This window comes from Macrobrachium nipponense, chromosome 46 (genome assembly GCF_015104395.2).
Source record: "Macrobrachium nipponense isolate FS-2020 chromosome 46, ASM1510439v2, whole genome shotgun sequence".
Taxonomy (NCBI): Eukaryota; Metazoa; Arthropoda; class Malacostraca; order Decapoda; family Palaemonidae; genus Macrobrachium; species Macrobrachium nipponense.
In genome coordinates this window covers 28000733-28026137 of record NC_061106.1, presented here as the reverse complement: position 1 = coordinate 28026137, position 25405 = coordinate 28000733, and the positions used below count along the sequence as shown (strand labels likewise).

The 25405-nt window shown below is 39.8% G+C and overlaps 1 protein-coding gene across 1 annotated transcript in view; it reads left to right on the top strand.

The window, feature by feature from the left end:
- The window catches only part of LOC135214835 (uncharacterized), a 234841-nt gene that overhangs the window by 156165 nt on the left and 53271 nt on the right, over positions 1 to 25405 (top strand). The window contains exons 12-17 of the mRNA XM_064249233.1: positions 4529 to 4621; positions 8758 to 8799; positions 9087 to 9278; positions 15463 to 15516; positions 15952 to 16143; positions 17584 to 17655. Of these exons, the coding sequence (XP_064105303.1) occupies positions 4529 to 4621; positions 8758 to 8799; positions 9087 to 9278; positions 15463 to 15516; positions 15952 to 16143; positions 17584 to 17655 (645 nt within the window). The remainder of the gene's footprint in view (positions 1 to 4528; positions 4622 to 8757; positions 8800 to 9086; positions 9279 to 15462; positions 15517 to 15951; positions 16144 to 17583; positions 17656 to 25405) is intronic.

Sequence of the window (25405 nt, the reverse complement as noted above, 5' to 3'; positions counted from 1 at the left end):
AAGATAACCTTCGAGGGATCCTTCTCTCTTGGTTGATACGTGTCTGCGGATACATTGCTGGGATAGGGAGCAGATACTGATCCTTAACTAGTGAGTTAAATTTTATTTAATGTCGTGTTTTTCTTTGGGTTGTTTGAAAGGAGTTTGTAGATAACTCTTTTCAACTTAAGCACTAACCCTCGTGTTAGGATCAGGTGATCGGGATCGGTGTTGTGCTCCTTAATTATGCCACTAGGCATAGGCATATTGTCATGTAAGAGGCTCTGTCGAGTAAATGGATAAGACCCCATCGACAGACCCACAAGAACTCTTAGCCATAGGTCACATCCTCGCTGAGGCTCTTGAGGCGAAGCAGATTCCTAGGCATTAGCCATGGAGGCTTCCGCCTGATCAAGTAGGAACCCAAGGTTTTATTTGTTTATTTATTACCTACAACGTATGTTGTTTACCTGTCTATTCAGTAAATAGTTGTCTCTTTCCCACCACCAAGGGTGTCAATCAGCTAAGTATATATCTGCTGGGTAAGTTCCATGTACAAAAATGATATTGTTAAGATACAATAAAGTTTTGTACATACTTACCTGGCAGATATATACGATTGATGGCCCACCCAACCTCCCCTCAGGAGACAGGTGGAAGAGAAAATCTGGTTCTAGAACGGTAATCGTTCCTATTCCTGCCACCCAGCGGCAGGGGCGGTAGATCACCTGACCTACCTGCAGCGTGTGCCGCGAAATTCGAATTTCTGTCGGGGACGACGGAGTCTATAGCTAAGTATATATCTGCCAGGTAAGTATGTACAAAACTTTATTGTATCTTAACAATATCATTTTTGTTTCACTTGGTTTTCTACTATGCATAAATATGGTAGAATTGGTTCATTCCTCTTTTTAACTGTCTCTTAATAAGTTTGAAATTGCTGTTATTAGCAAATGTCTCTTGTTTGTTTTTAAGAGTTTTTCCAAGGATAAATGTTTAGTTTGTTGTAAATCAATCAATATAAAAGGTATATTGATATACAATAACCCCAGTGTAATCATATAGTCATTTGACTTTGTATAACCTAACTTTGTTTCTACAGAAATACAAACTTTAGCATTTTATAGAGGAGTACTCCAGTGCAAGCTGGAATCAGTCATTGAAATTTCATAACAAAAGTTGTTAACTAGGGTTAAAGGGGTGGGTGATGGAGTACCCCTCCCATGCCATCACCAAGCACCTTTTCTTTGACAGCCATCCAGAGAGGATGCATTTCTGCACTCTTGCTTACTGCTAAGGTAAGACTTGTGTTTTAAGTGTATTGTTTACTTATGGATAACTAATGGTCTGTGGCTCTTCATGCGTTCTGTTTAATTATCGTTCTGTTTAATTATATCTCCACAGTCCCTTTTTAGAGGCTGGATCTACAGCTTCAGGAAGGTTTTGATAAAGGAAGAAAGTAATTAGTATCAACCTACCACTCCCTCCTCCCCTCCCCAACCCATAACCTCTACTTGCCCCTTCCATGTATACACCTGCCTTTTGCCATAGATGGGTTATGCACCTACCCTGACAGGGAAGTGAGTGATCAATACACCTACCCTTACTAAGTCGACTGCTACTGTGTGCTGTTGTTGCACCTGCAAGGAACTCAGCACTAGTCAGCCCCTTCATAGTCAGCCAGCAGAGGAGAGGAGGACATGAGCTAGGGGCAAGGAGAAGCCCAAGTATATTACTTCCTTTTTCTCTTCCTTCTTTTCGAGCTTTTTTTTTCCCTTATCAGATCCAAGGGGAAGGAAGAAAAAGTAGTATATGTACCTTCAAAACCCATTGGTAACTTAGAAACTGTAAGAAGGACTAACTATAGTTGTGTGTGTCACTAGGACCTCCCACACCAAGCCCTATAGAATTTTAGAATTTCAAATGAGTGTCTCACCCCTGTTCAGTGAGGCCACAGTGTTTGTGCCCATCCGGCTGTTAGCTTGGTATCCTGGGTTGACATGTGCTCCCTGGACGTGAGGAATGCTGTCCATCCACTATTCTTCAGAAGCATTCAAAGTAGATAAGTGGATGTAGTTTGTTGTATCTAAGTATTCTAACAATCTGCCTCAGACGCAAAAATTTTGTTTACACAATAGTGCCTTGTTGCTGTTTTCACCAAACCTAGGGAGCTTCACAAGACAGACAACTCCTCCCTGTGGTGGCTGCTCAAACCGGTTATTTTATCATTCGCTATTTTGGCGAGAAAAGTTCTGGTATCCCTATGACAGACCAGGTAGGAAATTACAGGAGTTATTGCTCCCCTTGCTTAATCCGTTATTGGGATCATGACATTTTTGGGTTAGTTTTCACTTCAAGAGAATTGACAGACACCCTCCCACTTAAGGAGTAAGTCACCTACATGAAAGGTACAAATATAGCCTTTTATTATATTTCCAAATAAGCCACCCTGCTTTGTCCCAGATATCAATGGAAAAAGTGCTTGGTGAAGGCAGGTGTGTGAGGGGTATTCTCCCTTCACCCCCCTCAACCACAAGTTATGTACCTTGTTACAAAGTCAGCAACAAATTTGCACTGAGGAATGCTCCTACACAGAAAGCGTGGTTTTTATCACAATTATTACGAAAATTCATAACTACTGCTGCCATGGATGGCATGCATTTGATTCCTTTGGTTTTCCTGTGTGGAACAGGAATATGAGAACTCTGTGTATAGGTTTATGTAAGTAACTTACCCAATATGTAATTACATGTCTACTAGTTTCCTTGACATCCATCTTACAACCAACGTTTTGGTGTAACTTGGTACAGTAGACTCCCCGTATTCATTGGGGTTGCTACCACACACACACACACACACACACACACCTACAAATGGCTAAAATCTGCGAATACTTAAAACCCTCTAAAAGTGCTTAGAACTGCCTATTTTGATCATTAAAACACAGAAAACCTCTAAAAATGCTTAGTTATATAAAAAAAATGCATTTAGTCACAAAAATTATATGAAAATATAGCCGTTTGTGAATTTTTCCCATTGAAAAATACTGCAACTAGGTGAATTTTCCACAGATAATGGGGTATATTCTATAAAAAAAATCTGCGAATAGGCGAGTCCCTGAATCATGAGTCCATGAATAGCAGGGGTCAGCTATATTTACCACACATTACTTAAAGGATGTAGAAATGGTTTAGGACGAATGCAGTACCTTGGGTCAGCTTTATGCAGCTGGCGTGGTGTTGGGTGAAGAAACGTAGGAAGCATATTCCTTCCTATCATCTCTTTGCCTGCCTTGCATAGGGTGTTGAGTTCTAAGGGAGTTTGGGAGTACCCTCCAGTCTTTTAAAATGGTTGGGCAATGGTTCTTTTAATAATTCATTCAGTGGTATTGGTGACCGGTTTTGTTCTGGTTGTATTTCTTGTACTGTGCCCTGGGCAGAGTAATCTTGTATCCTTTGCTAGCTATAGGAATTGATTAATTGCTGCAAAGGTACCCATTGAAGTAGTAGGCACAAGATTATAGCACCCTGCCTCTACACGATAGGGTGAGTGCCAACTAAAGGCAGTATTTCCCTGCTCAGCTCTTTTATCGGGTAAGAGGAACAATGTTAGCAAATTTTTGTATTCTCAGTCATTACCATTAACAATGTTTTGGAGCAGATATGTCTATGTATCCCACCACCTATCAATGTGGGATCAGCTATATGATTACTGAATAAGTTACTTATATAGAAATGACATTTTTATAATGAAAGGTTTTTCATATACTACTTACCACCCAGTAATTACATGATCAGAGCCCTCTCTCCTCCCCTTTCATTGGACATAAGAGCATAAACAAATTGAAGCTCTTCGCTTAGTTGTAGCTTACCCTTTTTCTTAGCGAAAGTGAGTGGGGCAAGTCATCTACCCCAAAACATTCGAGTGCAACCCACAAATTTCAGAATTTTAACTGCCAGATGAATTGAAAATAAAAACTATGTAATTACTGGATAAGTATTATATATTAAAATTTTTTTTTACAATTTTTGACATTTTTTTGTTTTTAACGATTCCAGTGTTGGTTTTTTTCTTGGGGACTTACTTAATTAGATTTTTTTTTATGGTGATATGATTCTGCACTGGGATGTAAGACATTATTTTGGCTTTTTTAATTTCACTGATCTGAATTTAAAGAGAACAGCTCCTTTCTATTTTTTGTGGGAGATTGCACTTATGTAGAGTATTTTCATAGCTATGCTTCTTGGATTATAATTTTCACAAGGTAAAGTAAATGATAGAAATGAAGTAATTGTGCTAATTGCTTGGGCAAAGTATATAAGTGTGTACGTAGTTTGATTGCTGTTTCTGGTGTTAACTTTTTTCTGTACAATTCAAATATTGTGTCTAGGTTAAAAGGTGATAATCTATATATTTAATTTAAATTCACATTACTCATTATTAATTCATCATATTCTATTTAGGATTAATGTTACTCATAAGTATATCATGTTTTCACAGAAATTATGGACATTACATATTAACCGAGTATTTACTATTTTTACTGCAGGATCAAGGGTCAGAGGAAAATGGATCAAGTAGCGAACCTCACAGTTTACAAAGTAGTGATTTAAAGAGGGCCTTAGATGAGCACTTGCGAATGGTTAGTTATTTTTCTTTTTAGCAATGCATTTAGTATATTATTATTTTAAGTTTCCTTTATGATTAATTGACATTTTAGTTTTCTAAGTGGTTTTATTATATATGTTAAAATTCTTGAATTCATTTTATCTCACAAACAAATGTTGGGATTATGTTGATTAGAGGTGTTTTTGCTATTTCCATTATCATCACCTATATAATGCAAATGGCTTTTGTGAAATTCCACCACTCATGTCTTGTCTGTAGATCACCTTCCACTGATCTCATCTCCAGCCTCCTTTTTCATAATTCTCATCATAATAGGTCTATGTCTTCAACTCTTCTGGTACCCACAAGAGCCTAGCAGCATATGCCATAAACTATTCTCTAAAGGAGGACATGTTCAAACCATCTCCATTTCCCTTTTAACATTACCTCGTCTACAATCGGAACTTCCATAATTTCCCTTATGGTATCTTTTCCGACTTTTTCCTTCCATACAACTCATGTTGTTACAAAAGCTTTTTTCTTAAATCAACAAAACCTTTTAGATATAGTTTCATAGTCATACCATGATTCATATATATATGACAATTTAGAATTTTAGTTATATGGAGGAGTTATGGGAGTTCCATTTGACAATGTCCTTGAGGAGAGAGAGAGAGAGAGAGAGAGAGAGAGAGAGAGAGAGAGAGAGAGAGAGAGAGAGAGAGAGAGAGAGAGAGAGAGAGAGAGAGAGAGTTTCATGGTTTGTATTGTTGTTGAGATCGTGGAGTATGTATTTGTGTTTTTGTTTTCTGAGAGAGAGAGGAGGGGCGTAATTGGTGGATGGATGGTTAGTGATCGAATTGGCTGTTGGGTAGTTCTGGGTTGTCTGCTGTTGCAGCTGGAGTTAGTTGTTGAGATCAGAGTTTTGAGTCAGTCTTTACTCAGAGCCTGTGATGGTCAGTAGTGTCGACAGCAGTCTGTGAAGAGTGTTAAAGGCATTGAAAGTCAGTTAAGTTGTGTTTTATTGATTTGTTGTTTAGTTGTTGCTAAATATGATATTGTTTGCTTTGGAGTTGTGCCTGTGTTGTTGGATTTGTTGTGCTTGTGAGTTCCTGTTGGGTTGTATGTGAGTTGTTATGGTTGAGGGTTGTTGTTGTTGTTGGGGAGCTGTTGTGGTTTCTTGGTGTGGTTGTGAGTTGTTGAGGGTTGTTGGTGAGTTATTGTGATTCCTTGGTGTTGTTAGTGGGTGTGTGTTGCCTTTTTGTGTTGTTTCTTGTGTTATTGATTGTTTGTGCAGTGGTCTTTTGTTGTGGTTGTATTCCTTGTTTGTTGTTGTGGTCTTTGGGTGTTGTATTGTTAAGTTGTGGTTGTGATCCTTGGGTGTTGTGTTGTTGAGTTGTGGGGTTGTGGTCCTTAGTTGTTGTTGAGCTGTGGGGTTGTGGTTTTTGGTTGTTGTCTTTGTTGTTGGTGGTGTCTCAGTGACCTCAACCAGTGGACAGCACAACATAGCCCTGAGTATCTGGAGTTGGGTGAGTACACGTGTTTGTGTTTTTGTTCTGTGTGTAGGTAGGTCAATTGTCTTGTGTGTATTCCATAGAGTAAAGAGGAATGTGTGGCTGTGGGTGAGTTTGGCAGCCGGATTGGATAAGTTTATGTAGGGGGAATTTTGCCCACTTGTGTTTGAGCTTGTGAACCCGCCACAGTGTATGTACTATTTGATGTTCAAATCTGATTCACTTGGCCTATTTTTAGCACCATTCTGTTTTCTTAGTTAATATCTTAACTCAAGGCTTGCTTTTGGTTGCTGTACCCTCAACCAATGCTTTTTCCTGAGCTCTTACAGTGGAACTTCATTGTATGTGTGACTAAAGACTGAAAATTCAAAAACATTTTCTCTGATAACTTCTCCCTTGCTTTGTTTGGATTTTTGTTCCACAAACCTGGTGTTAGGCCTACTTCCTTATGGTAGGTTGAAAGTTGTTGCTTTATAGTCATCCAAGGAGGAAGCTAAAAGCTGTGGAGGATAGTTACAGTACTTTGAACGTTGCTATTAGTTTTATGGTAAATTCACATTCGTTACTAAATTTGAATTCCTCTCTTACTACCATGACACCTCATTTCTCCAAATATAATACATCAGGTTTATTTAGAGCATGCCATATACCGTATATTTCCGTGTATATGTCGACCTTTAGGTAAGACGAGGTAAAAAATCAGGGCAAATTTTCATGAAATTATCTCATATCTGTAGTATAAGAAGACTTCTAGATTACAAAACCTAAAAGTTTTTTGGAGAAATTGATTATTTGCAAGGGTTAAACAGTACAACTATATTTATGGTAAGGATAACTTAAATAAAGATTGTTTTGCTTGTTATATCCAATTATGTATAGTATTACTATTACTAATATATAGTTACTGTATTACAGACTATAAACAGTCATGTACACCATTTGCATTTTATATTGTTTACATTCTGGAAATCTCGGCTGATTGAGTATTATTAAAGATATATCTTCATTGCCATTAGCTATTAGAAGCAATATAATTTGGAGATACTTTTTCCTGTAAATTAACGAAGTTGGTTGAAAACGTGCACATATTACTTCATTTTACAAGCATTAGGTGTGATTTCTCCAGTTCTGAACATCACTTTTGCCTGGCTGTTATTCGTTTTAGTATTCAGCCTCGTCTGTAACTGTAGCTTTAATTTACTAGTATTCTTTCTTGATATCTCCATGCATGAGGGATGAACAAAAACGTATTTTATTTTTTCTTATGGAAACCACCATTGAGAATTGGCAGGGTTTAACAACTTGACAATTTTAACGGAGCTCCTAATAAATTCTTGATAATGACGTCAGCAATCAGCTGTTTCCCAGTTCAGTTGTTTTTGTCAATACAGGTTTATTAGTTTTCATTACTTTTGTAAATTATCATCATAGCTTGGTTTAACAAAGCTGATTCTATGTCGTGTTTTTCATACATACGTCAGCTAATAGGGAAACTATTGTTTTGCTTATATTTCATCGCCATTTACAAACAACACTATATTTTCAATACAGTGTAATTGTCCTAAACAGTTACAAATAGCTTTGTGTGCTGCCTCACTTGATGCTTGTGGCAATTTAGTTATAAAATCATGGGGGAACGTGAAAACAGAAAGTGTCTTAAAATAATTTTAAATTACAAATTTTTATCCATTGGTATTTTTAATAGCTAACAAACCTGAGGTTTTAACATTAGGATAATTTTTTTCATCAGCCAGAAACCGATTTAAACAATCAAAGACTGTACCACAAGGAATTTGTGAGATCTGGCAATTCATATGCATACGAGGTGGGAGTTGGTCATCAACCACACACCGCATCCCATGAAGCATCAGTCTTTCTTTGACTGCCTTTGAGAGTACTAGTCGCTTTTGCCATGGATGGTACCAAGGATGATTTGTATGATGGGGACGACGAAGCTGAAGTCGACTGACCAGAACCAGACAGGAATCCTTATGATGGTGGAATATGTGATGAATCTTGTGATATGTTTGATAAACTTGTTATGAAAAATCAATATTATGGTATCCTAAGTGTTATTACTACAATAATTACACTTGACATTGAAATTTCTGAAAGATTGCCAAAAGGTAAAGGTTGTTCTGAGTGCAACAGTAACTCGGTGTTACATTTTCTCAGCTGGGATTGTATAGATAAAAGTTGGTTTCATTGGTATAGAATTATTCCTCAAATAAGCTATTTGTTATGAAGATATGACAATAATATATAATGTAAAAATGGTTGTATTATCAGTTTATTTCATAATTTGGGTCTTCATGTATGTTGGTAGTGATCACACCGAGACCAAGGATAGCCTAGCGATACACATCTTAAAATTCAAGGTTTGGTTTTTAGATTTATAGTATAAGACGACCCACAATTTTTAGGGGTGAATTTTATACACAGAAATATACGGTAACCATTATGTGAAAGTTTCAAGGTTTAAAAGAAGTAAAAAAGGATGCTCTAAAGTGTTTTGCTTAATATTTAATTATGTGTTGTATTTATTGATTTAAGTATGGAAATGATGAGTGTGTTTTGTTGCTGTTAGGCTACCTTTACGGCTCGAGATGTTTTCTCTTTCCTGTGAACTGAGTTACGAATTTTTTACTTTCAACAGGTTGCTCCAAGGAATTTTGGTAGTGATCCACCACCTAAGAAGGTAATTTTTTTTTAGTGTAACTCTTCTCTTTTTATGATTGAAGCAGATATTTTTTTTTTTATAAAAATTAAAACTTATATTTGAATCCTTTCTCTGTGGTCTTTTGTTAGCTAATGAATTGCAGCTTCACTGTGCTTGAATTTTCATGGTTTTAATTAGTAACCATAAGTAATCATGAAAATTTATGCTGACAAAATTATTGATTCCTGACAATTTTTAAGACTCCTTTGAATTTTTTTTATCATTATTTCTTGGAATACTAATGATGTACTCTTATATTTTCACAGCAAAGAAAAGCTGACCAATGCAAGCTTGTTTTGGTTAACATTTCTGATTCCCATGATGAACCTTCATTGCTTGACTACTTTGAAAAATTTGGCAAGATTTTGAAAATAGAAATTAAACCATACTTAGTCATCATCAAGTTTAAGGATGTCACGATTGTGGATGAAGTCTTGAAGAAAGGCACACGTCATCAGGTAGTGTACTGTGTTGCAGCTTTTTTTTTTATATATTTGTCTGACAAACCTGTTAGTACTTTATGATAACCTGTAAGCATGTCAGAGCTATCTTGAGAAACTCCATAAAAAAATATACGTTTTTCCACCTGTCTCAGTGGGCAGCTGAGTCCCTGAGTGTCCCTAATGGTGGATCTTGTCATTATTTGTGTCTGGTGTTTCAGACATGTTTGTTATCTTTCATTTTATTCTCATTTGTTGTGTTGATCAGTGATTAATTTGCTTTTTCTTCAGGTAAGTATGATTTTCTTTGTTGCTGTCCTTGGACAGTATGAGAGTTCTGTAAGTGTCGTGCTGCATTGTGCATGACAAGTGGAAGTAGCATTCTTTCCTTTGAACAGCTGTTCTATGATTAGTTTTGTCTGCGTTTTTTGGTTTAGGTTTTTTTTCCACATGGTGATAAGTTACATCTTGTGTTTTTTATATTTCCTTGTGTTAAATATACTTCATTTCAGCATTGGGTGCTGAACTTACTGCGAGTTGTTTGCTTTGTGAAGTTTGGAATTCTTGATAACTTTAAGAATTTAGTTATAATTTGTCCCCAAAGCAGTGTTTCCATTAGAAGGTAGTTGCACTTGTTATTTTAGGAGAGAATTCAATTGTTTCACATTATCATTTATCACTTCATATTCTGACTCTCAGTCTGCTCTTCTTTGTCATTTTGAGTTCTCATGCAAATATTAATCTTATGATCACACATCAGTTGTCATGTTGGAGAGTGTTGAAGCTGAAGTGATGCTGTATTCATTCAAGCATCCTTAGCTAGGCTAGGGCTACTTCACCATTCAGTTATTTAAGACAGATGTGATTGTCATATAGAAAGAAAATTAATACAAAAGACAAAGTACAGGCGGTCCCCGGGTTACGACGGTTCCAGCTTACGACGTTCCGAGGTTACGACGCTTTTTCTTAAATATTCAATGGAAAAATCTGTCCTGGGTTACGACGCTTGTTCCGAGTTTACGACGCTGACGCTTCTGACGCTCTGAGTTAACGACGCTTTTAAAAAACGCATACTATGATAAAAATCCTTTATAGTTTAGCACAGTATATTAATAAAAATAAGTTTCTGGTTAGATTACAACAAAAATTTTGAGATTATGATGATTTTCGACACTTTTTATGTCGTATTTTTCGATGTTTTTTAATGACGCCTCATATGCGGAACTAGTTTCCAAGCGAATGAATACATACTAGTTTGCGGTGCGCAAAGTTTACATATAACAGTCCAAAAGCGCAAATAATGAAAAAATCATTGCTTGTTTCCAGTAATAATAACAAAACGAAGTTTCTGGTTAGATTACAACGCAAATTCCAAGTATCCATAGAGACATTATCCAGTAATTTGATGAGAGAGAGGGGGGGGGGGGGGGGGGGAAGAAAGGGGGGGGGGGTGGGGGGGGACCCCACCTTTTACCTTACAGACCTTACATCTTGTTCGGGTTGTTGCCCCAGGTCCCTCAGTGTGAGGCACTCTAATGTCATACAGAGAGTTGCTAGTACATCTTCCGGTATATTTTGCATCTTCCAATCTTGGATGGTCTGGGATGCAGTTTAGATATTTGTCGAGCTTATTCTTAAACACATCTACGCTCACTCCTGATATATTCCTCAGATGAGCTGGGCAACGCATTGAATAGACGCTGCATTATCGATTGCTGGTGCGTAGTGGATTAATGTCCTGTGCGCTTTCCTTATTTTTCTGGATAAGTTTTGGGCACTATTAATCTACCTCTGCTTGCTCTTTCTGATATTTTTAGTTCCATGATATTTTCTGCTATTCCTTCTATCTGTTTCCATGCCTGAATTATCATGTAGCGTTCTCTTCTCCTTTCTAGACTATATAATTTTTAAGAATTGTGGTCGTTCTTCCCAGTAGTCTAGGTCCTTAACTTCTTCTATTCTAGCTGTAAAGGACCGTTTGTACACTCTCTATTTGTGCAATATCCTTTTGATAGTGTGGGTACCATATCATATTGCAATATTCAAGTGGACTACGAACATATGTTTTATAAAGCATAAATCATGTGTTCAGTTTTTCTTTTTTCTGTTTTGAGTGCCGTAACAACATTCCCATTTTTTTGCTTTACATTTTGCCAACAGAGTTGCTATTTGATCATTGCATAACATGTTCCTATTCATCATCACACCAAGGTCTTTAACTGCTTCCTTATTTGTGATGGTCTCATTATTAGGTCCCTTATATGCATATAGCTTTCTTTCTCTGTCTCCATAATTTATTGATTCAAATTTATCAGAGTTAAATACCATCCGTATTTACCTCTGCCCAATCATATACTTTGTTAAGGTCTCTTTGTAGAGCGTTCTATCTTCATCAAAAGTAAATTTCTCTCTTATTCTTGTGTCATCTGCGAAACTACTCACTACCGAATCCTTAACATTATTGTCTATGTCTTCAATCATAATAACAAACAGTATTGCAGCTTAACACCGTACCTTGCGGCACACCGGATATTACCTTGGCTTCATCCGATTTCTCGTCGTTTGCAATAACTATCTGTTTTCTGTTGTGTAAAAATTCTTTTAACCATCTTCCTACTTTATCCACGATATTGTGTTTTCTAATTTTCTTCGCCAATATATTATGGTCACTTTATCAAAAGCTTTTGCAAAGTCTAAATAAACCACATCTGTTTCATTTCCGCTTTTCATATTTTTGAATATGTTTTCACGGTGGACTAACAGTTGGGTTTGTGTACTTTTTCCGGGTACGAAACCATGTTGTCCTTTATTAAACAAATTATTTTTTATTAAATGTTTCATAATATTTTTCTTCATTACCCTTTCATACACTTTCATAATATGTGATGTTAGACTCACAGGCCTATAATTACTTGCCTCTAGTCTTGATCCACTTTTGAAAGTAGGGGTAATATATGCTAATTTGTGCTCATCATATATCTTGCCTGTATCTACACTTTGTCTTAATGATATTGCAAGTGGCTTTGCGATAGAATGAACTACTTTCTTTAACAAAATAGCAGGAATTCCATCAGGCCCTGCAGCAGCTCCATTTTTAATTTCATTAATAGCCTGCACAATATCAGCTTCATTAATATCTATGTCAGCTAAATATTCACTATTTTCATCCCTTACTTCTATATCATTATCTTCATTATCTATTCTAGGGGTGAATTCTCTCTTATATCGTTCTGCCAGTATGTTGCAAATTTCCTTTTTTTCATTCGTTAATGAGAGAGAGAGAGAGAGAGAGAGAGAGAGAGAGAGAGAGAGAGAGAGAGAGAGAGAGAGAGAGAGAGAGAGAGAGAGAGAGAGAGAGAGAGACAGGCGTCTTCCGACGCTCCGAGTTAAGTGTTCGTTTCATTAAACGGCCTCTGACTCATGCCAGTAAATGTTTTGTTGATACTAATAATATAAGCGTATTTAAAGATACGTTTACTTTAATTAGTCTATATGATACGTAAATAGTAATCAACTGTTCTTGTAGCCCTCAAGATTTGCCAAATCGAAGTATCCAAAGAGAGACATTATCCAGTAACTGGAACCTTGACATACGAATTTAATTTGTTCCGTTACCATCGTCGTATATCAAAACAGTTGTATCTCAAAGCATTTTTTCCCATTAAAAATAATGTAATATGTATTAATCCGTTCTAGCGCTATGAAACCACACCTAAACATAGCTAAATTACATAAAATATACACAATTTAAACACAGATAAACAAGTAATAACACACATAATGATAAAATAACATAGCAATGTGATAAATGATAATAAATGTTAATAAAATCAATTAAAAAAAAGAAAGGAATTTTACTTACCACAACGAAAGATGACGTGAGGCCAGCAGGAGGAGGAGGTAGGGAAGGGTGGCAGGGAACGATTTGTTCTCTTTTTATTTACGTATGTACACTAATAACTACGTAATAAACACAAATGAAATAACATTGCTAAACTAATTTATTTATTTTTTTTAATCAGTTCGTAGTTTAGAAATAATGGTGATGCCTTTGGAAGGTTTTTATAGCTTCCTTCTGCTTGATGATCGTGGATATTGTAGAAGGATTTCGACCATACTCGTTTGCTATAATTTCATGTTTTGCTTCCATCGAAATAATTTTCTTGGGTTTTTTCTCATCACCTGCTTTGTCTTTAGCTTTGAGACCCATGGTTAATAATAAAATCAGTCCCACAAAATAACACGAAAAAATAGGCGCAAATACAACGAACTAAACAACGACGTGTTAACATGCAGCACCAACAAACAAACAGACTGAACGCCATTTATTGGTCGCCTATACAACTAACACTCATCGCAAAATCGTATCTCAAATATTTCGTTGTATATCAAAGCTTATATTTTCGCAAATTTTCTGTTGTATCTTAAAACATTCGTATATTAGGGCAATCGTATGTCAAGGTTCCAGTGTAATTTGATCAGAGAGAGAGAGACAGAGAGAGAGAGACAGAGAGAGAGAGAGAGAGAGAGAGAGAGAGAGAGAGAGAGAGAGAGAGAGAGAGAGAGAGAGAGAGAGAGAGGCCTTGGCAACAATGGTCTCGGGGATTGACGTAACGTTTATTTTCTGAACAGATAGGACAGAGAAGTGTTCGTTTCATTAAACGGCCTCTGACTCATGGCAGGAAATGTTTTGTTGATACTAATATATAAGCCTATTTAAAGATACGTTTACTTTAATTAGTCTATATGATACGTAAATAGTAATCAGCTGTTCTTGTAGCCCTCAAGATTTGGCAAAATCACTCCAGGTTGTACATATAACTTCAAGAATGTAGTGTCACCAGAGGATTACAATAGTTTTTACCTTCAAGAACCAGCATTCTTTTATGAAAATAACTCCAGGTTGTACATAAAACTACAGGAAACAACATGTAGTGTAACCAAAGGATTACAAGTAAGGTTTTTATAACTTTTTATTAGTTTAAGACATATTTCCAAGCGTCGTTCTGGCTTACGACGATTTTCGGCTTATGACGCGTCTCAAGAACGGAACCCCCGTCGTAACCCGGGGACTGCCTGTAAAGTAAAACAGAAAACCTGTACCAATACAAAACAGAGGTTGCTCAATGAACCTACATCTCGGTGCTCATTAGGATGCAACGCATTTGTATGTTCTTAAGGCCAGAAAACTATAGTATACATTAATGGATGATTAGAAAAACATGATGAATGTCCGAATCATGCCAAAAATGCTGAATAGTACAAGTGCGTAAAATGAGTTGGTGTTACCGCCTATGAAAATCAAGGCTGGCAGCACTTGTAAGTATTGAAGGTTATATTTACAATCTTTGCAAGGAAAAAAGTGTAAGTATCAGGTGGTTGAAAAATAATGGAAGAGAAAATAAATGAATGGAGGTTAATGAAAATTATTTAAGATTGCCAAACAAAAATGTAAAGTAAAAAATTATGTAATATGTAGCAATTGACCTTAGATTACTAAAAATAAAAAGAAGGAATGTGACAGTATATTTACTCTTCATGGTAGTACAGAAAACAAAACGTGGAAAAATGTGATTATTAATTGAAAACACACTCCCAAGCCCTAACTAGTTTGTGCTACATAATGAAAAAGGACTCTCTTATAGAGAAGACATTAAATCTTTTGAGAAAATTTAAATTAGTATTCAGCACTTTAATGATTAATCCCAAGTGAAACAGTGTTGTGAAAATCCTAAGTTCTCGGGAAATCAAGAAAGAATTTTTCACTGATAGTTACTGACAAGGGTGCTAGTTATTAACCAAGGAAATTAGTAGTCCGAATATGGAATAAAGGTGGAATTCACCAATACATCATTTACTTAAGCACTAAAGTCAAAAAGGGCACAAAAAATGATTTTAAAAGGAAAATGAGTAGGGAACAAGCAATAAGAAGTAACTGTAAATAAGAATCTTCTGGAAAACAGCTGTAGACAGGAATGTGGTTCTATAAGAAATTAAAGTGTTGTTTTGTGGACCCTCAGTTTTGTATTAAGTTAGGTGAGATGACTACTACAACTTTGGTTTAATAGCCAAAGGACCAGAGATCTAGGGAACTTTGGTCAGTGCATTGTGGTTGGGCATGTATGAAAGATTAGGTTAAGATGAAACTAAATAATGTAAAATAATTTGAAAAACTGTTTATTCATTAATTTGTGTATTCCAGGTTAATGGGTATGAGCTCCATGTTAGACGACTAGGAGTTAAATTAGAAGATGTGGTAAGTATCCAGTAAGAATATATGTGTATATATACAGGTAGTCCCTGGTTAATGGCGATCCGATTTTATGGCGCTTGTCTGGCGCCATAAAATTGGCGATTTATGGCACCATAAGGCACCGAGTTCCGGTTACCAGCACCCCGCCAATAACCGGGGACTGCAAATCAAGAATTTCCAATCTCACTGAAAAAGAAGTGGGATTTATTTGAAGTATAAACTTAAGATGGATTTTGTTCTGTACTAGAATGAGGAGATTCATCCTGTCATCATTTTAATTTTGTTATACAGTGTATACAGTATACTCATAGATGTTTCATTAGGTAATGGAACTGTATGTGAAAGAAAAACATATTCAGATCTAACATGATTCTCTTGATTTTTAATATAATATTCGGTTGGAAAGTTGAGAAGTAAAACTTTTTTCTTTTCCCATAGGCTTTGCCAGATTTTCGTCCTAGAATCATTGTTGAAGGTCTGACTGAAGCCCACGACCCAAAAAGTGTAGAAATGTACTTTTCCCAATTTGGTAAAATGACAAGGATCTTAACGAAGAGAAATGTGTCATCCATTACATATGCAGATGTATCTGTTGCACAACAAGTTATTCATCAGACTGAACCCCATGTGGTAATTTCCTTAAGGTTTTGTTTTTAAATCTCTTATTAGTACAGTGTTGTGAACTATAATCATAATCATTAAGAGCAAAATTAAAGGTATATTACCTAAGGATATTAAAGATTATGGGTGATAACTCTCTTGCATTTCAGTTTTAAGGGAGTATTTTAAACATTTTTTAATTTTAGATGCATTTTATGAAATTGTGACAATAATTTTAGCATAAACTCTTCATAACTTATAATTTTTCTGATAGATATTGAGGTCTGTCATGATCTTATCTTTCGTTTGGGTTATTCTTTTGCTTTTGATGGTACTTGATGTACTTTGGCATTACAGTAAGTTTGGGATAATTCTAATACATATAGAGTAGAAACGAGCAAGAAAAGAAAAGTTAAAAAAAAATATTACATTAATTAAAGAACTCATACAAGTAGAAAAGGAACAAGCAGATACTGAAGGTAAAAGTCAAACTAATGTTATGAGTGCCTAAACTTTAAACTTTCATCCTAAATTATCATAATTGATGCTTCTATACAAGGACACATCTCATGTTTTTTTGGTGGCTGAATAATAGGTCTTGGTACAACTTGTATGTACTACTTCTTGAAAGACGGAATCATTCTTGATAGAAAAGCTTCACAATTGTTCCAGAGAAGTGCTGACTCTTGTAAAAGGAAAAGTTAAAGTCATTCGCTCATGTGATTATATTGCTGTTGAATAGAGCCCTCTTAGCACTGTTATCAACCTGTGTTTTGTGCTTTTCTACCTGAATGACTGGATAGGTTGTTTAGTACCTGTACATGTGCTTTTGCAGCCTTTCCTTAGTCATTTACACTTTAAGATTGTGTTAAGTTAGTGAGCCATTTTACTGATTACTTTTTATTACAACAGAAAATGTAATTCTAGATGATATCTGATTACTATTCAAAGAGAGGTTGAATTGAGTATGGTATTAACACCACTTGGCTTTACTTTTGTTAAAACTTCTTTAGCAGGTGTGTACATGGTATTCAAATTTCTTAATTTTGTGTATGTTATATGCTTAATGTCTTACAACAGTAGACACACCAATGAACTATTTTTTTTTTTTTTACTTCATTATGCCTCTAATCCTTTATATTGTAAATTGTGTTCACCCTTTACATTTTAAAGTGTGTTCATGTATGGAATGCCCCATTGTCAATTCAGAGCCTCCATAGATGAGGCCCTTGTTTTTTTTTCTGCCAATTTGTGCAGTGAATGCTCTTGATATAGATACCTCTGCCTCCTCAGCTTTGCTTCTGATGCCTTGCAGATGATTTTGGTTAAAAATCATTAAGCAGTGGCAGAGATCATCAGTGTTTCAGATCATTTTTTAAAATAGGTTTCTTTATGTCTCTGATTTATTTTGTTTCAGATGGATTTTTGCTGCTTTTTGGTCTAATTCTTTAGTGTCACTGAACTTTTCAGATAAATGGTGAATTAGTAGCTGTGAAGCAAGATGTGTACTTTAAACGGAAGAATGGCAAGGAGGAAGAGGAGGTAAGATATGCCATTGTATTTAAAGAATCTGCCTCCATTTGAAAATGAAAATTTATCATCGAAGGGTATCCAAGTTATTTTCTGGGTTTGACCTGTGTTCGCCGGTGAAAAGGATCCTGCTGCTCACTTTTCTAGTATAAATAGGTTCTAAATATACCAGAGAAAAAAGCTAGCATGGTATGCTGAGGTTACTACCCTCGCGCGAGCACCCTAAGGGCGTCGGGTATAAAGTACAAGGCGAGTGGAAGCCACTATTCACAGGTCTTCTGCCAATTAGAGGTTTCCTTTCCAAAATCCCTCTCATGGGGGGAGCCGTCGCAGCGGCCACTCCCTTCATCTCGCTACTGCTACTACTACCCGACCCGAGCACCATCTGCAATCTTGTATTAGACTAATGAACTAGCGACACGCTTTTTCTTGCTCTCTGGAATTTGTGCATTTAAGTGATTAATTTGAGATGGCTTCTTCAGAGATTACTCCTGCATCGAAGTTGAGTACCCCAATTTCCGTTTTTCGTAACTTATAAGGTTGCGGGACTTCCCAAATTAGCCTTCGGCCCTGTAGAAAGCATTGCGGGGAAGTCAGCGTACCCTGCCATTTTATGAGCATGAGCAAGAACGCGTGGGAATTAGGTACGCATGTTTTAGCGGAAATAGGAATAAATCAAAGATATTGTTGCATTAAATGTACCTAATTCATGTGTTCACCTGTTATCATTAGAGTTATGGGTCGTAGAGGTGCCGAACTCGCTCATGACATACCCTGGGGTAAGTCTGGGGGCTAGACAGAGGGCGTTCAAAGTATTTTGCCCCCCCCCCCCCCCCAGCTCAAGAGCGTGTTCGAGCTGATCTTGACATAATACTAGATTATCATGTTTTGATAGGCTATTAGCAGTCTATTATATAGTAGGAGAGAGAGAGAGAGAGAGTTAGAAACTCTTTCTCTCTTCCCAACGTAAATGTGCATGAATTATTCTTTACAAACTAAATATATGTAAATATCTCTATTCAATTAATTCACTGAAGAGGTGGAAGAGTTGCCACCCATCAGTTCAGCCCAAGTAGATTAATAAGGTAGGCTAACTGTCCTTAACCGTTACCCTTATGCCTCTTCCCCTGACAGAGTTAAAGCTCTTCAGGGGGGATATCAATGATAAGAGAGCCCCCTCTCTCTTTCATATAATGGGATCTATCCTACTGGCCAGTCTGAATCAACTAAATTCGAGTTTGGTAGGTTTAGTTGAGGGCTACTGTCCGCATAACGATATCCTAAAGGAGATTTAGCCTAACGTTCCAAGTCGCTAGCGATCTCGGTTAGTCAGCTAGATCCATATCGGTTGTTTTCCCAAAAATATATATAAAAACCCCTTGCAACTCTTCCATAGTGCCTCGTTATCAAGTATGTATGTATATTCATTATTGTCATTATGCAATACTGTATTACTGTATCGTAAAAGGTCTGGTTAACATTTGTCTTGGCCTAGCCTCCTTCGGTTTCACCTTTAGTAGTAGGCTACGCCTCTCGATCGAGGGCCACCCCAACCGGTTGCTGTACCAACCACGACGGGCCATAGGCCCAGTCACACTACCACCCCTACAGTGGTAGCCCACACAACCGCTCATAGGTGGCCACCTCTGATTGGGTAGGTGACCAGACGATCACGACCGACCACCCTCCCATACCAACCCCCCCTCCCCCCTTACCCACTATTAGGGTCGGCCCAGCCGAACCATTATAACTTGTGGTACTAGTACTCTTTGTGAGGAACGGCCGCTTGAGTTTCACATAAGTGGAAGGAGGGGGACGAGTGTGGGGGGGGAGATGGGTACTAGAGTTCCGAGCTCATAGTCCCCCGGCCCTGCTGGATGACGGACATAGCTTCGGGTAGTACATATGTTGCTCCGCCGCTCTGTTGTCTCTTTCTCCGGCCCCCTCTAACAGTAGAATTGGGGCAAGAGTCTTGCTCCCACCCCTCCCTCCTCAGTAGAGGTAGGCAACGTCAGATATAGAATTATCTTTCCTGATCCGCCACCTCGGTCCGTTCCATAGGCAGTGGCTAGGACAAGGAGAAACGAGACTTCAAGTGAGCTAAGCTTTGAGGGACTGTACAGTGAACAGCTCCGGACCCTTGTGGTGCTGACGGAGAGTGACTCACCCTCACATCTGCCACCGGAGTGTTGCATTAAACCTGCCATAGCTCAGTTCTCAATCTTTGGAGATCATGTAGGGGCCTACGTTAATACGTAGCCTTCCGGTTCGGCCAGCCATACAGAGTTGAGGTCGGTCCTCCTCCCAGGTCCGACGGATATCGGATCTCAAGTATTAGACCTACATTGAACCCAGGAGCGGGATCGAGAGCAGGCAGTTAGATATTAAAGTTATTCAGTGAATTGAATATGTTAATGAGTAAGACTTGAACATTATCTAGTTTAAGTTGCATGCCCTCGCCGGAGTAGCTCCGGCCCTCCTTGAGGCTGATACTCACTAATAACTAAAATTACAGAAGGTACGCTGCCAGTCGACGGGGTGCTCCGCCTCCCTCGGCGAGACCTTTGGGCACAAGGAGTGCCGCTCCCACGCCAACTGCTTGGTGCCCTTCGAAGGCGAGGAGGGACAACCCCCTTACATGGTCTGGCACCCGGAGGCATGCACCGTCTGTTACGAGACGGTGATGCTTCTCATAAACGAGCAGACGGCTGAGGAAACCCGCCAGAACTCGAGGACGGACCTGGATGCCAGCCTGGGAGCCCTTTTGTTCAAGGGGTCCCCCTCGGCATCAGTCCAACCGCATCTGGTGGCTCCAATCATCAATGCCATCCGGGCGGAGACGGCACCCCTGCCGGATGACCAAGAGGATTTGATGGCGGACATGGCTGCCATCAACATTCATAGGGAACCAATGGCCCTGGAGGAGGAGGTAAGTGAGGCAAGTAGTCTCCTCAGTCCGACTCCTTCTTCTTTCTCTTCTTTCCGGGGCTTCTCCAAGCCCGCCCCTTCTTGGGACAGCTCACGGTCTGTCAGTCCCAAGGAAAAATCAGTGAGACCGAAATCCCTGCCCAAGGGATCAAAGCCGACTCCGTCAGCAGCGACTGAGTCATCTCCGGCCCCACGGCCGTCGACATCTTATGACAAGTCGCCTGCTGCCAAGGGTTCTCTCCCCTCTAAGGGATCGAGATCAAAGTCTGCCAAACCCAAGGAGACGGAGTCCGGCGTAGACCATGAACTGCTCGCTAACCTTCTATTGTCGAGGGTTAGGGAAGCAGTAGACTAGAGGTTTGAGTCGTTGCGACGCGCCTCCGGATCTGATATCTCCGGCCAGTCAGTTTCTGACATGGTGGCCGAGAAAATCAAACCGTTGCAGATGATGACCGGATTTCTCCACTCCGGATCTCCGGCGCTGGCGATGGTGGTGCCGGATGCTTCCAAGCTTCCCCCCTTCCATAAAAACAATCCGTGGCGGCTTGCTATGCATGCCCCATAAGTAGATGGGAAGCTAACTATCGAAGGGTGCGGGACCCGGCAGCCACTGGAGGACTTTGAGCTTTTCCCAAAAGGTCTCCAGTTCCCTTTCCCCGGGTTTGTCAGACTAACGGAGCACTCGCTAGTGAGAGTTGACAAGGTCCCAAAGGAGATGGTGATCTTCCCGAGGGACCAAGCCCAAGCTGTCTGAGCACGCACCTTGTCCCAATGGGAGTGCGTTAACACCAGGTTAACGCCTCACAAGGGCACATACACCATGTTTGTGACCCCGGATCGAGTCCCGTCGCCCTGCACCGACAAGGTGGCGGAGCTAACTTTGCAAGCCATAGCGGAGGATAAACCTCTCCTGGCTTTAAAAGAGACGGGCTACTTCCCTTCTCTTCCCTGCGAGTAGGGAGTTTTGGAACGAAGCCCCGGCCACGTTTACGGCAGGTAAACTGGACGCAGACTGTGCCTCCACCTTATTCTCCGAGAAGCTGCCCAAACTTCCGGAGAACCTGATCAAAACAGAGTTTGAGGCAAGGTCGAGACTAGCAAGGTCTATCAACTCCGTCACCTCGGCGGAGTTGGTAGCCACGACGTACCGGGACGAACAAGTATTCCAGGTCCTGACGAAAAGTCTATTACAGACTTTCCAGTCAGACCTATACGATTTTGGAATGGCAAGGCGAACTTGCAGGAAATACGTCCTGGCAGAGGCTTCCATCAGACATAAACCTAACAGATTGATAAAGGCGTCAATCTGGGGAGAGAACCTGTTCCCTCAGGCAGAGGTAGATATGTCTTGCGAGAAGCCTCCAGAGCCAACTAGAGCCTCCGGGTCCAGTGGGGACTTCACTTCAAACGGAAGTTTGAAGCACCCGGACATCAAGCTAGAGCAAAGAAGAGGCCGAGGAGGTACAATCCTTAGCCCTCTCGACCACAGACAATTGTTCAGGCAGTCACAATATCACAAGTTGGGAAGCCTTCAACATCGAAAGCTCAGCCACAGTAGCAGTTTGTTCTGCTACAGATTCCGCCAGCCCAGCAACCCTCAACCTCCACAGCCATCATAACCTCCCCCGCCTATGAAGCTAGGGAATCATTTCGTAGCTACAATAGGCATGCGGGTAGCAGTAGAGCCAGAGGTAGCTCCCGGCTACGAAGCGGCTCAAGGGGTAGAGGTTTCCAAAGAGGTAGAGGGTATAAACCTGCAGCCAACCAGTGAGAGCCCGCAGGTAGGAGGGAGATTATATCTCTTTCGAGACCATTGGACCTTCAGTCCATGGGCACACGGTATAATCTCCAAGGGCCTGGGATGGAAATGGAAGAAAGGGCCCCCACCACCAATAAACTTCTTCCAGATCCCAACAGCGGACCTGATAGAATATACCAAAGATCTCCTACAAAAGAAGGCCATAAAGAAAGTAAGGAGACTAAAATTTCAAGGATGTCTGTTTACGGTTCCAAAGAAGGACTCAGACAAAAGAAGAGTGATTCTGGACTTGTCAAGGCTCAATTCATACATTCTTTGCGACAAGTTCCGTATGCTGACAGTCTCGCAGGTGCGGACCTTATTTCCCCGTGGGGCTGTCACCACGTCTATAGATCTTACAGACTTACTATCATGTTCCGATAGCAAGGAACTTCTCTCTGTACCTAGGCTTCAGGCTAGGGAACAAGGCTTACTCATTCAGAGTCATGCCGTTCAGGCTCAACACTGTGCTCAGGATATTCACCAAGCTAGGAGAGACGATAATCCAAGAACTAAGAACCAAGGGGATCATGTTAGTAGCCTACCTGGACGACTGGCTCATTTGGGCAGCCAGCGTCGAGGAATGCCGCAGGTCGACAGCCAAAGTAATAGAACTCTTGGAGTCTCTGGGATTCCAGATAAACAAGGAGAAAATCACGGCTGGAACCGGCTTCCCACTTTCAATGGTTGGGAATCCAATGGGACCTAATAAAACACAAGCTATCCCTTCCACCCAGGAAGGCCAAGCAGATAGCTGCGGCTACAAAACAGTTCCTCAGGAACAAGAAGGCCTCTCGTCGTACCCAAGAGAGAATCCTCGGTTCGCTACAATTTGCATCAATAACAGACGTCCTACTAAGAGCCACATTGAAGGATATCAATCGAGTCTGGACGAAGAGAGCCAACATCAATCTCAGGGACAAGATCTCAGTAATTCCACCCATCCTAGCAGAGAGGCTTCGCCCATGGACAAAGCACAGGAACCTAACCAAGGCATTACCACTGCAATTCCCTCCTCCGTCTTAGACAATTCACACAGACGCGTCACTGAGTGGCTGGGGGGATACCCACAGTACAAGAAGGTTCAAGGGATATGGTCGGATACGTTCCACCAGTTCCACATCAATGTGCTAGAAGCTATGGCAGTTTTCCTAACCTTAAAGTGACTAACTCCGGCCAGGAACAGCCATGTGAGGATAGCCTCGGACAGCCTAGTGGTGGTACACTGCATAAACAGAGGGGGTTCCAGGTCAAGCAAGCTGAATCATGTGCTGATTGCAATATTTTCTCTAGCGGCGAAAAGTCATTGGCACCTGTCAGCAACCCATCTGGCAGGAGTCCAGAATGTGATCGCGGACGCACTTTCCAGGACTACTCCACTACAATCAGAGTGGTCCCTGGACAAGAACTCATTCCAGTGGATTTACAACCAAATCCCGGACCTTCAAGTAGACTTATTCACCACAGAATCCAACCACAGCTGCCATGCTATGTGGCACCCAACCTGGACCCTCTAGCCTATGCCACAGATGCGATGACCATAGATTGGAACAACTGGCAGAAGATTTATCTATTCCCTCCGGTGAATCTTCTGATGAAGGTCTTGCACAAGCTACGATCTTTCACAGGACAAGTAGCATTAGTGGCACCCAATTGGCCGAAAAGCAACCCAAACGGATCCCTCACCCAGAACCGACACAGATAGTACAAACTCAAACTGTGTCAGCTTCCTCAAGAATTCTGAAAGCCCTAACTTTATGGACTTCATGAAGTTTGCAGCCCAAAAGGACGCGAGTATCGATCCATGTAACATTGTATTTATAGAATCAGATAAAAGAGATTCAACTCTAAGGCAATATGATTCGGCTGTTAAAAAATTGGCCAAATTCCTGAAGGAATCAGGGGCCCACAAAATGACCACGAATTTAGCAATTTCATTCTTTAGAACTCTGTTTGAGAAAGGCCTAGCCGCCAGTACTATTACAACAATCAAGTCAGCTTTGAAGAAAATTTTTCAGGTTGGCTTTAGTATTAACTTGTCAGATGCATACTTCTCCTCCATTCCGAGAGCATGTGCATGCCTAAGACCAACTGACCGCCCACAAAAGGTCACTTGGTTCTTGAATGATGTACTTAAATTGGCTTCAGACACTAATAATGAATCATGCTCGTATATAACCCTCCTAAGAAAAACTATTCCTAATGGCTATGGCCTCAGGTGCCAGAATATCTGAACTCTCGGCTCTCTCACGAAATCCAGACCACATAGAATTCCTCCCTTTAGGGGAAGTACTACTATCCCCAGACCGGAGCTTCCTGGCTAAGAATGAGGACCCATGAAAAATCATCCCTTTGACACAGGACACATTGTGCCCTGTCACTACCCTTAGATCCTTCTTAGCCAGAACCTCCGCAACATCGTCAGGTCCTCTTTTCATTAGAGAAAAAGGTGGCACAATTTCTCTTAAAGGTATTAGACAACAAATACTCTACTTTATTAAACAAGCCAACCCGTATTCAGTCCCACATGTCCATGATATCTGGGCAGTGGCTACCTCTTATTAATTATTTTCAAAATATGAATTTTGAGGACCTGAAAGTATACAGGTTGGAAATCCCCAGTAGTTTTTAAGCGCCACTATTTAAAAATTTAGAAGCTCTTAAATTCCCAGCAATTGCTGCAGGGAGCATAGTCTCCCCCGAATAATCATTCTTCTCCTTACCCCTTTCTCCTTCCTGATACTCTCTCCTTCCTACCTGCCTCGCTCGTACTCCCCACCATACCTCTCTCCTCTGGGTTGAGAGGGCCTGGGCGTCATCCTGCCACCAAAGCTTGTACATAGAATATTTGGTCCCGGATTGTTTTATGGACCGGGCTGTACATATCCTGGAAATGTGATATTACCTTGAATACCCTGTCAATTGTATGATATCTTCATGCTATTACTAGTTCTAAGTCATAGTTTAAGTCTTAGCGTAAGTAGTAAGTAAGTTTAAGTTTAAATGAATCTAGTGTAAATAATAAGTGAGTAAATT